We start from the raw sequence: 12,428 nt of genomic DNA, 5'->3' as shown, positions 1-12,428 counted from the left end.
AAGAGCCTGTTGTAAGTCATCATACACTTGTTCTAATTGACATTCCGTGTAGTGAGCTAAAAGGATGTCATCCATATAGCGTATGATATAAGCCTGCGGATGTTTCTCTCGAACTCCGCGAATTCCCAACAAACTTTTGACACAGGGTAGGGCTGTTAGCCATTCCCTGAGGCAATACCTTCCAATGATAGCTGTGTATGGGTTCCTGAGAATTAGTAGATGGGACACTGAATGCAAAGCATTTGCAATGAGCGGGGTCTAGAGGAAGAGTGAAGAAACAATCCTTTAAACCTAGTACTAATAGCTTCTTCCCATTAGGGATTGCTACAGAGGAAGGGAGACCAGGCTGTAAAGGTCCCATAATCTCCATAGTCTTGTTTATCGCCCTTAAATCTTGTAAAAGGCGCCAGTTTCCTGATTTCTTTTTTTTTTTTTTAATATTTCACCGATTTTTTACAGAGAGGAAGGGAGAGGGATAGAGAGTTAGAAACATCGATGAGAGAGAAACATCCATCCGCTGCCTCCTGCACACCTCCCACTGGGGATGTGCCCGCAAACAAGGTACATGCCCTTGACCGGAATTGAACCCGGGACCCTTGAGTCCGCAGGCTGACACTTTATCCACTGAGCCAAACCGGTTAGGGCTGATTTCTTTTTTATGATAAAAATAGGAGTATTCCAAGGACTGGTAGTCTCTTCTATATGTCCTGGCCGGAGTTGCTCCTGTACCAACTCATGAGCAGCTTGTAGTTTTTCTTTGGAGAGGGGCCACTGCTCTACACACACGAGCAGCTTGTTCCTTAGCCTTTTCCTCATATTCTGATTTCCACAAGAGGTAATCCCCTCCTGATAAACAGGCCTCGGCAGTAGCTCTCCGATCACTGGGTGGGAGAGCCTCCGAGGCGATAGTTTCCAAGGTGGTTAAAGTATAAGGCAGGGGTGGGCAAACTTTTTGACTCGAGGGCCACCATGGGTTCTTAAACTGGACCGGAGGGCCGGAACAAAAGCATGGATGGAGTGTTTGTGTGAACTAATATAAATTCAAAGTAAAGGAGCGGAGGGGAGAGCAAGAGAACCGGATAGAACAGCCGGATCCGGCCCGCGGGCCGTAGTTTGCCCACGGCTGGTATAAGGGGAAGTGGGCCCACAGTGAGCACAGGCTGTTTTGAACTCCTTCAGGGTTTTAAAAGGAAGCGGGTCACAAGCACGCTCACGCCGTCCTGTGTTAGGGCTCACCCGCTCCATAACGGGGAAGGCGTGAATGCCCAGGTCCTCACCACACTTCCGTGCCCCCTGCAAAGCCATCCGGAGCGGGGAAAGTGGACCCGGTGCTGCACCGGGCAGCGGAGAGCGGCGGGGACTGCCCCCGCGGCTCCTCTTTTTCTTGCCAAGAAGCTTTAATGCTTCTAAAAAGTGTCCTGACACATCCTCCATATCACCACCCTCTTCAGTTCCAGCAGAAAAAGATTCCTCCTCCTCTTTTGCCTGAACAACACCTGTATCGTCATCATGATAAAGGGCAGCAGCTTCCTCAAGATCCTCCTCATCTTGAGGATTTGATTTATCTTCAAAATTTACATTTTTCCTTTTTAATATACTGTCTTTTTTAGACCCCCCCCCCTTTTTAAATATATTTTATTGATTTTTTACAGAGAGGAAGGGAGAGGGATAGAGAGTTAGAAACATCGATGAGAGAGAAACATCCATCAGCTGCCTCCTGCACACCCCCCACTGGGGATGTGCCCGCAACCAAGGTACATGCCCTTGACCGGAATCGAACCCGGGACCCTTCAGTCCGCAGGCTGACGCTCTATCCACTGAGCCAAACCGGTCAGGGCTAGACCCCTTTTTTTATGCCATCACACTGCTTCTCCTTATCATTAGCTGGTAAAGAATTCTGGGAGGAAGAATCCTTCTCCTTTTTTCCTGGCCTAAGAGATGGCTGATGATGGTCACACCTGGGAGCTAAACAATCCCGGATCAAATCCCATAAGGAAAACGCATCAGCTGGGGTCTTACTTGGCCCAAGGGCTCTATAATGATTGTGCATGTGTTCTCCAACTTTCTGCCACGTTTCTAAGTTAACGGTCCCTTCCTCAGGAAACCAAGGGCGGACCTCCTGAATGAATTTAAAAAAATGTTCTACTTGCTCGTCACTAACCTCAGTTCCTTTACTGTTGAGCACATAGACTTTAACATTTGCCCATAAAGGGCATTTTCCCTAGATTCTAACTGTCCCATGCTTTACTCCCGACTATCAAAAAATTGCTCCTGCCCTAACCGGTTTGGCTCAGTGGATAGAGTGTCGGCCTGCGGACTGAAAGGTCCCAGGTTCGATTCCGGTCAAGGGCATGTACTTTGGTTGCGGGCACATCCCCAGTAGGAGGTGTGCAGGAGGCAGCTGATCGATGTTTCTCTCTCATCGATGTTTCTAACTCTCTCTCTCCCTTCCTCTCTGTAAAAAATCAATAAAATATATATATATTTTTTAAAAAAAGAACGCTTCCGAGTTCAGACAAAATGAAGAAAGTGACCGTGACTTGGCAGCTTAGAGACACTGCATCCCATAAGTACATGGAACTAGATTCTGCCAACAACCCAAATGAGCAGGAATCTGATCTCCCAGAGGCCCTGGGAAGGAACACAACCCACCACCGTTCCAGAACTACTGGAGTCCCCGGGCCTGGGCGAGCTGGGCGGGGCGGGACAGGGCTGCCTACAGAGGCTTTGGTCCGAGGTAAAGGAAGGCAGAGCTTTGATATCTGGCTTAAGGAGTGGGGTGACAAGTAGGTGGATGATCAGGCACAGAGCCAGGAAACAGCTCTGGTCTACCTGGCTTGCCCTGCCCCTCACCACTCCCAACGCTGGGTTCTCTGGCTTCCAGGTAACAGGTTCGGCGGCCTTCGACCCCTGCAGTCCTCAACAGCCTGGGGCTTCCTTCTCCTCCAATGTCCTCGAGCAGCAGTGTTGATCCCCTGGCCCTTCCGTGTGCTTCAGATGTACCTACCCCCATGGGTCTCTTGGCACCGCCTGTGTCCTGGCAGCCAGCTCTCTCCACAGCCCAGCCTCCACACTGGTTTTTTAAAAAATATATTTTATTGATTTTTTTTTACAGAAAGGAAGGGAGAGGGATAGAGAGAAACATCAATGAGAGAGAAAAATTGATCAGCTGCCTCCTGCACACCCCGTGCAGGGCATGTGCCTACAACCAAGGTACATGCCCTTGACCGGAATCAAGCCTGGGACCTTTCAGTCTGCAGGCCGACGCTCTATCCACTGAGCCAAACCCGTCAGGGCTCCACACCAGTTTCTTTCTTTCTTTCTTTTTTTTTTAATATTTTTATTGATTTTTTTACAGAGATGAAAGGAGAGCGATAGAGAGTCAGAAACAACGATGAGAGAGAAACATGGATCAGCTGCCTCCTGCACACCTCCTACTGGGGATGTGCCCGCAACCAAGGCACATGCCCTTGACCGGAACCGAACCCGGGACCCTCCAGTCCGCAGGCCGACGCTCTAGCCACCGAGCCAAACCAGCTAGGGCTCCACACGGGTTTCTGACCCAACATCCCCTCACTCTCCTCCCACATTTTCCACCTGTGTCCCCAAGGCTGCAAATCGCACCACTCCTGCACAGATGCTCACAGCATGTCTGGTCCCAGCGACCCACCTAGCACCTCCTGTTGCCTGGTGTCCAGACCCTCTGCCCTAGTCCCTGGCACCTCAAGGTTTTAGCTCTTCTCTGCCTCCCAGTCCTGCCGCAAAATCCCTTCTCACCCCCACAGACAGCACTGACACCGGAAGAGTGGTAACTGTTAGGTCTGCAGGGAGAGAATGTGATCCAAATGGAGCAGGAAATGGGAATGTTATCTAGGTGGGCATTTTGTGGGCAATCCTGGGGTGTGTACTACCAATGTGAAGAAGAGGGCTACTTCTCATTTAAGGGTTGCAGTTTTTTTCCAGCAAAGGTTCACCTAGTTCATTCAGGGTAAGCTCTAGGGTAGGTATTTTACTGAGTACTTTATTTTTTAATACGTATAGATATAATCTATATATATAAAAGGCCAATGACCAATCATTATGATGCCCACTGTGGCCAGCAAACCACCTGATCAAGGGGTGGGGCTGGCCGGTCAATCTCCTGTGGCCCCTCCCCCAGCCAGCCAGCTCCTGATCAGACTATCCCACCCCTATCAAAGGTGGGCCAGCTGGCCAAATGCCCCTCCCTCCAGCCATCCCCCTGGCCAGGCCCACCCCTGATTGACCCATCCCACCATGATAGGCCTGCAGCCCTTCCCCCTGGCTGGCCCTACCCCTGATAGCACCCCCTACTCCAACAGGGAGCAGGACCAGCTGGCCAACAACCCATGGCCCTTCCCCCAGGCTGCTGGCTCCCAATCGGCACTGCCCCCCCCCACGCCATTCAGGGGCATGACCAGCTGGCCCAGTACTCACAGCTCCTCCCCATAGCCAGCCCCGCCTCCCACCAGCCCCCAAACCTCAATGGGGATGGGGCCCTCTGAACAATCGACTGCACCCCTCCCCACAGCCTGCCCAGCCCTGATCAGGCCCAGATGGGGGCCGGATTGGCCGGAAACAAATTCATACACTGGGCCTCTAGTTAAAAAATATTCTTATTGATTTCAGAGAGACATGGAGAGGGAGAGAGATAGAAACATCAATGAGAGAAAATCATTCATTGGCTGCCTCCTACACACCCCCTATTGGAGTGCAAGCCTACAACCTGGGCATGTGCCCCTGACTGGTAATCAAACTATGACCTTTTGGTTCATAGGTCAATTCTCAACCACTGACCCACATCAGCTAGGCATTTTACTGGGAACTTTGAATGATCCCCTAGGAAAAAGTAAAGGCCACCCTTGGGCAAATGCCAAGGTCTTCCCATCAGCAAAAAAAGACTGCTCTCAGACTGAGAATTTCATTTTCTGGTGATCAGTTTTGTTTTTTTCTCTCTGGCAGAGATCCTAAAAACTATTTCATCTAGATACTGGGGCTTACTTATACTTCAACTTGCAGAGCTGATTTAACTTGTTCTGTACCCACCCTGAAAATAATTAAAAGCAAGCATCCAGCACAGCTGGCATGGCTGATTGAGCTTTGACCTTTGAACCAAGAGATTGAAATTTGCATTCCTGGACAGGGCACATGCCTGCATTGTGGGCTCCATCCCCAGGAAGGGGCGTGCAGGAGATGTTTCTCTCTCTCCCTTCCTCTCTTAAATAAAACAAACAAAAAAAAACATATTTGAAAAATAAAACGAAATAAATCAATAAATAAAATTAGAGCATGCTAACCACTTGTGGTCGTCTCCTGCACTCTCTCTGAATCCAGTGTTTCTGCAACAATGATCCTTCTTGTGGCCCCTGAAATCTTAAAACCAGTGATGGTACCTACAGAAGTCAGGACCTCACGGCCCACAGCTCCACTGGAGGACCTGCAGGGACAGACGTCCCCTCACCAGTGCTGAGCACGAGACAATAGGCCCTGTGAACGAGAACAAGTTCATGTTGGTCTCAGAAGCAGTGAAGGTTGTCTCAAGGACCCCCTTCTCAGGTTGAACTCAGAACCCCTAAGTCAGGGCATCCGAGCTACAATATAGGATCACAAAGCTCTGCAGTCTTACTAGGCCAAAACTGAAGACGTATTTTCTGCCATCACACTGTACCCGGAGGCACACAAACTTTGGGATCCCAACCAATGCTGTTCACCCCTTCATGCTAGCAAACCTGTCAACTTCAAAGAACCCAAAACAGTGACTAGAACCTCAAATAGTGGCTTGAAAAATAAGACCTGGAGGTGCCTGGAGTTGAAGATAAAATTATTTTCCACATTCATTATTCACAAGGCCTTTATACAGTGTGATCTTCAATTTTTTAAAAATATATTTTATTGATTTTTTACAGAGAGGAAGGGAGAGTGTGAGAGTTAGAAACATCGATGAGAGAAACATCAATCAGCTGCCTCCTGCACACTCCCTACTGGGGATGTGCCCGCAACCAACATACATGCCCTTGACCAGAATTGTACCTGGACCCTTCAGTCCACAGGCCAACGCTCTATCCACTGAGCCAAACTGGTTAGGGCTTTGATTTTTTTATATTGATTCCAGAGAGGGAGAGAAACATCAACGATGAGAATTATTTATTGGCTGCCTCCTGCAAACCCCCTATTAGGGATCATGCCTGCAACCCAGGCATGTACGCCTGAGCAGAATTAAACCTGGGACCCTTCAGTCTGCAGGCTAAGGCTCTATCCACTGAGCAAAACCAGCTGGGGAATATTCTTTGATGTTTAATGAGGCTTGAACTATGCCTAAAAGATTTCCCACATTCACCACACTCATAAGGCCTTTCTCTGGTGTGAACTCTGGTGTTTTAAGAGACTAGAGCTGTAAGTAAAGCATTTCCCACATTCACTGCACTCATAAGGCCTTTCTCCAGTGTGAACTCTCTGATGCTGAAAAAGTGCAGAGCTTTGGCTAAAATATTTCCCACACTGGCTACACTCATAAGGCCTTTCTCCAGTGTGAATTCTTATGTGTTTGATGAGACTAGAGCTGTAAGTAAAGAATTTCCCACATTCACTGCACTCATAAGGCCTTTCTCCGGTGTGAACTCTCCGATGCTGAAAAAGTGCAGAGCTTTGGCTAAAAGATTTCCCACACTGGCTACACTCATAAGGCCTTTCTCCAGTGTGAATTCTTTTGTGTTTGATGAGACTATAGCTGTAAGTAAAGAATTTCCCACATTCATTGCACTCATAAGGCCTTTCCCCTGTGTGAACTCTCTGGTGTTTTAAGAAACTAGAATTGTGAGTAAAGAATTTCCCACATTCACTGCACTCATAAGGCCTTTCTCCAGTGTGAATTCTCCAATGCTCAAGAAGCACAGAGCTTTGGCTAAAACATTTCCCACATTCACTGCACTTATAAGGCTTTTCTCCACTATGAACTCTGGAGTGATCAATCAGGCGGGACTTTAGAGTAAAGGATTTTCCACATTCACTGCAGGCATAGGGCCTGGACCCAGAGTGAACTCTCTGGTGTTTTAGGAGACTGGAGTTGTAGGTAAAGAACTTCCCACATTCACTGCACTCATATGGTTTTTCTCCTGTGTGAACACTCCGGTGTTGAAGGAGTGCAGAGCTTTGGCTAAAGGACTTCCCACATTCTCCACACTCATAAGGTCTTTCTCCAGTGTGGATTCTTCCATGTTTAATGAGGTTGGACTTGTTGCTAAATAATTTTCCACATAACTCACAATTGTGAGGCCGCACTCCAGTGTGGACTCTCCGGTGTTGAATGAGGCTAGAGCTTTGCTTAAAGGACCTCCCACATTCCTCACACTCATGAGGCCTTTCCCCAGTGTGAACTCTGCAATGGTCAACGAGGCTATAGCTTTTCCCATAAGATTTTCCACATTCATTGCTCACGTGGCAACTTTCTCGGGTGAGGACTCTCTGGTCTTGAACAAGCATGCGTTTGCAATTAAGATCTTTCATATATTCTGAGTCAGACAGGGTTTTTCCCTTTTGAGAGTCTGCGGCACACTCAGTTCCCCTGTTTGACTTCTCCCTGGTGTGTGTGGCCTGGTGCTGGAGAAATCTTGAGCTGGCCAAGAAGTCCCTCACAACCTCCTCACAGGAACCGGGCTTCCCCGAAACACAGAATTTGCAGTCCTTTACAAATGAGGCTCTGTCCATGTGGCCTCTGAAACACATCTCTCCCGTGAGCTGCTTCTGATGCTCAAGTTCCATGCTAATATCCAACTGTTTCTCACATGCCCCCATCTTGCACAGTTTCTGCCCATGATGTGTTCCCGGGTGCCCAGTGAAGTGCAAAATGTCTCTCATGTCCACACCACACAGCTCACAAGGATGGGCATCCAGGGCAGACACACCTGCCTTGGGAGTCCGGACCTGTGACACTCCTTGTAAAGAGCTGCTGAGCTCAGACGGGGCCTCCTCATTCTGGGCTCCATGCCAACAACCTGAAAACGGAAAGTGCTGGTTAAGTGCATGTTGACTCCGGTGGGAAGGGGAAGTCCACACACGTGTGTCTGACAAACCCAGGAACAAGTCCATGGCATTGTGTGCAGGACCAGGGAGTTAGTACACGTTGAGGACGGGGCTGCTCCGCAGTACTGGGCCATGAAGAGCACAGACTGGGCGAGGCCTCACGTGGTGAAGGACCCAACCATGCAGTGTACACAGAGAGTAGACACAGGGTCCACAATTCACTTCAACAACGACCTCCCAAAAGAACTTCGCTACTGGTGACACACAAAAGCTGTGTAGAAGGGTGTGTTAGGGCACAAGAAAATACAACTATAACATGACAGCTGGTATTCAGGACTTTTAGAAATATGCACACACCTCAGGACACAATGCATAGGGGCCAACGAGGAAAGCACCACAGATGGAGTGGTGAGAAAAACAGGCTACCAGCCGTGGGCAAACTACGGCCCGCGGGCCGGATCCGGCTGTTCTATCCAGTTCTCTTGCTCTCCCCTCCGCTCCTTTACTTTGAATTTATATGAGTTCACACAAACACTCCATCCATGCTTTTGTTCCGGCCCTCCGGTCCAGTTTAAGAACCCATTGTGGCCCTCGAGTCAAACAGTTTGCCCACCCCTGGGCTAGACACACAGTGTAGAGATGTGAGGCTGGAGGTGAGAGTAGAAGACATAAGCGACAGAGCTGAGAAATTGGTGAAGTGTCAGGGAACAGGATAGAAAGACAAAAATGAAGTGTGGCCCCAGGCATGGGATCAAAACACTAGTCCAGGGGTGGGTAAACTTTTTGGCTCGAGGGCCACAATGGGTTCTTAAACTGGACCGGAGGGCCGGAACAAAAGCATGGATGGAGTGTTTGTGTGAACTACTATAAAATCAAAGTAAAGGAGTGGAGGGGAGAGCAAGAGAACCCTCCGCTCTTTCAGCTCCGCGGGCCGGATAGAACAGCCGAACGGGCCGGATCCGGCCCGCGGGCCGTAGTTTGCCCACGGCTGCGACTAGTCCAACGCAGTAGGTGTCTGGTGGGAGTTCAACACGGAACTGGCATCACACCCTCCTCCAGGTGCCACTCCTGACATTTTGCTGAGCCTGGATTCATGTACATCCTATGAACCACCTCTTTCTAACCCAACCCAACTCCCTCAGTGAGCAAATGCATGGCACCTTATACAGGTACTAAGAGAGGACAGCACACATGAGTAACCAGCACTAGCCCAGAACAAGTCAGCACAACACAGCCTACAGAAAAGAAAACCAAATACTACACGGAGAACTTCGAAGGAGGGTCTTGCAAGAACAGCCCACAGTCCATGGGAGGAGGAACCATGTCAGTGATGGGGATTCCTGGCCCAGGCAGGCCTGAGGCAATGTCAGCTAGAAGGAGGCACAGAACCCAGGTACACAAGGGCCTGGGATCTGAACAAAGTCATTTCGTCAAGGAGAAGCAAGTCAGGTGTATCCAGTGGGTTCACTGTAAGACTTCTGACCCTGATTCCTTCCCTGCAAGTCTGGGGCTCCTCAAGGAAGGAGAGGGCCATGCACAGACCTCAACCCCACTTAGCACAACACCCATTCAGGGGACTAAGCACAGCACCCATCCAGGGGTCTAAGCACAGCACCCATCCAGGGGTCTAAGCACAGCACCCATCCAGGGGTCTAAGCACAGCACCCATCCAGGGGTCTAAGCACAGCACCCATCCAGGGGTCTAAGCACAGCTCCCATCCAGGGGTCTAAGCACAGCTCCCATCCAGGGGTCTAAGCACTGCTCCCATCCAGGGGTCTAAGCACAGCACCCATCCAGGGGTCTAAGCACAGCACCCATCCAGGGGTCTAAGCACAGCACCCATCCAGGGGTCTAAGCACAGCACCCATCCAGGGGTCTAGGCACAGCACCCACCCAGGGGTCTAAGCACAGCACCCATCCAGGGGTCTAAGCACAGCACCCATCCAGGGGTCTAAGCACCTCTCCAGGGGTCTAAGCACAGCACCCATCCAGGGGTCTAAGCACAGCACCCATCCAGGGGTCTGGGGAAGGAAGCAGTGCCAGGTCCTGGAGTGAGGACAGACCTGCTCCAGGGGAAAGGGAAGGGCAGACACTACTGCCCACGGCACAGGGGAGTCTGAAATCCTTACCCAAGGAGCTTATCAGGGCCAGGTTCTCCAGCATCACATCGTGGTACAGGCGTCTCTGAGCCTCATCCAGGATCTCCCATTCCTCCGAGGAGAAGTACAGGGCCACGTCCTCAAAGGTCACCCCGCCCTGCGAGATGGGCACAGCTGACACCAGAAAAAGCTCCTCTCTCTACCGGGAACCCACAATCCTCCCACAGGGCCCCCCACATCCACCCTGTGCCCGTCCTCCTCCCAATCGCCCCAACTCAAAGGACAACCCCCGTCCTGGTGCCCCTGTCTCCTCACGGGCTCCTAGAGGACAGGGTCCCCCCTGCGCCCTTTGCTCCCCGGAAGAGAGACCGGAAGCTCTAAAGGCTCAGCTCAGTGTTGCCTCGAGCACCCGCACGGCCTGCGACCAGCTCACGGCAGAGCCTTCCACGCGGGGTTCAGGGCGGAAGGCAGTACCGGCACCTTCAGGCGACCCTTGCGTGGGACTCGGGTCCTGTGCCCGGGGTGTCTCCAGGCCCCCGGGTGCCCCAGATTGGGGGGCCTGCTCTCCAAGTCCGAGGAGAGACATTCCGGAGACGGTGAGGGTGGGGGGGGGGGTCGGGGCCAGTGAGGGACGGGTCACCCTCCCTTCCCTGAGGTCCCACAGGCGCTTCCGCAGCCGCGGGGCCCGGGGAGGGGGCCGGCCCTGGAGACACGAGGTCCTGGGGGCTCCGCGGGCTCCGCCTCCCTGGACCCGGCCGGCCCCGCCCCCGCCCGTCACCCCGGGGTCACCCCCGAGCGCCTCGCCGTCCTGACACGGGGCCTGGGCTGCAGGAGGGACGGGCGCCCGCCCCCGGGCTGCGGGGTGGGGTCGGGGAGGCGGGGCAGCCTGGGGGCGCGCTCACCTCAGCCGGGCGCCTGGGCGCGGCCGCCGCCATTGGAACCGGCGGGCGGGGCGGGCGGCGGGCGAGGAGGCGGGACCCTCCCGCCCTGAAGCGGGTCCCTCGCGGGGTCGCCGAGCCTCACGCCCGCGTCTGTGCGGCGGGGAGAACGACTCCCGCCGCCTTCGGACCCGGCACCCGGACCCTGACCGAGCGCCCCAAAAAGTCCTACAAACAAATCCCAGAGCAGCTAACGCGGCCGCCTCTCCAGCAGCCGGAAGTACCGCCCTCTCGTATTGCGTCACCCGCAGGAGCCCCTCTTCCCTACGTTCTTATTGGATGGCGGTGCTACCAATCCACGCTCCGCATTCTGGGAAATGTAGTCCCCACAGCGATGCTGCCACTTCAGTGCGCATTCTGGGAAATGTAGTCCCTTCCCACAGTGGCAGGAAAAGTAGGGGGAAAAAGGGCTCATTGTGCAAAAAGATTCACGCTCAGCTGCCAGGTGCGTGGGAAATGGAATCGGTGGGTTTTTCCTCCTCTTTATTTTTTTAATTTTTTAAATATATTTTATTGATTTTTTTAAAAAATATTTTTATTGATTTAAGAGAGGAAGGGTGAGGGACAGAGAGAGAGAGACATCAACAATGAGAGAGAATCATTGATTGGCTGCCTCCTGCATGCCCCCCACTGGTGACCAAGCCTGGAACCCAGGCATGTGCCCTGACTGGAATCGAACCCTGACCTCCTGGTTCACAGGTCGTTGCTTAACCACTGAGCCACGCCGGCTGGGCTATTTTATTGATTTTTTACAGAGAGGAAGGGAGAGGGAGAAACATTGATCAGCTGCCTCCTGCACACCCCCCATTGGTGATGCGCCCCCAACCAAGGTACATGCCCTTGACTGGGATCAAACCTAGGACCCTTCAGTCCGCAGGCCGACACTCTATCCACTGAGCCACACGGGCTAGGGCCCTCCTCTTTATTTTTATTTTAAATATATCTTTATTCATTTCCGAGAGGAAGGGAGAGGGAGTGAGAGATAGAAACATTAATGATGAGAGAGAATCACTGATCCTTTGCCTCCTGCAGGCCCCATACTGGGGATCAAGCCTGCAACCAGGTCATGTGCCCCGTCCTGGAATCAAACCTGTTCATCCAGGTTCTTATATTGATGCTCACCCAATGAACCACACCGGCCAGGCTTCCCTGGCCTTTCAAGGGTCCCCACCCCACCTGCAGGCAGGACAGCACTGAGCAGCAGCAGCAGCAGCAGCAGCAGCAGCAGCAGCAACTCATCTGGGGCTGAGCCCCTGAACCTGCCCTCAGGGCCCCCTTTTCTCTGATTGTCCAGTGAGCTCACCGCAGCCCGGCTTTGGCTCACTTATTTCCTGTTCCTGGAGACACAGGAGC

At 52.0% G+C, this 12,428-nt stretch overlaps 1 protein-coding gene across 2 annotated transcripts; it reads right to left on the bottom strand.

The window, feature by feature from the left end:
* Positions 1-5,352: 5,352 nt before the first annotated feature.
* LOC308236107 (zinc finger protein 547-like) lies at positions 5,353-11,291 on the bottom strand. Of its 2 annotated transcripts, XM_080645423.1 has the most exons (4): positions 11,040-11,259; positions 10,168-10,294; positions 7,920-8,009; positions 5,353-5,505 (listed from the first exon to the last, which is right to left on the bottom strand). In XM_080645423.1, the coding sequence occupies exons 1-4, from the start codon at positions 11,070-11,072 to the stop codon at positions 5,429-5,431; spliced, it is 327 nt and encodes a 108-aa protein (XP_080501549.1). In that variant the 5' UTR covers positions 11,073-11,259; the 3' UTR covers positions 5,353-5,428. The 2 variants fall into 2 exon arrangements, with proteins under 2 accessions (XP_080501549.1, XP_080501548.1); XM_080645422.1 differs by lacking the exon at positions 5,353-5,505 and having other exon boundaries at positions 5,778-8,009; positions 11,040-11,291.
* Positions 11,292-12,428: the final 1,137 nt, after the last annotated feature.

Source organism: Plecotus auritus, assembly GCF_963455305.1.
Source record: "Plecotus auritus genome assembly, chromosome: 10".
Classification (NCBI taxonomy): domain Eukaryota; kingdom Metazoa; phylum Chordata; class Mammalia; order Chiroptera; family Vespertilionidae; genus Plecotus; species Plecotus auritus.
Note: the sequence above shows the minus strand (reverse complement) of the source record. Positions and strands in the feature narration are given on the sequence as shown.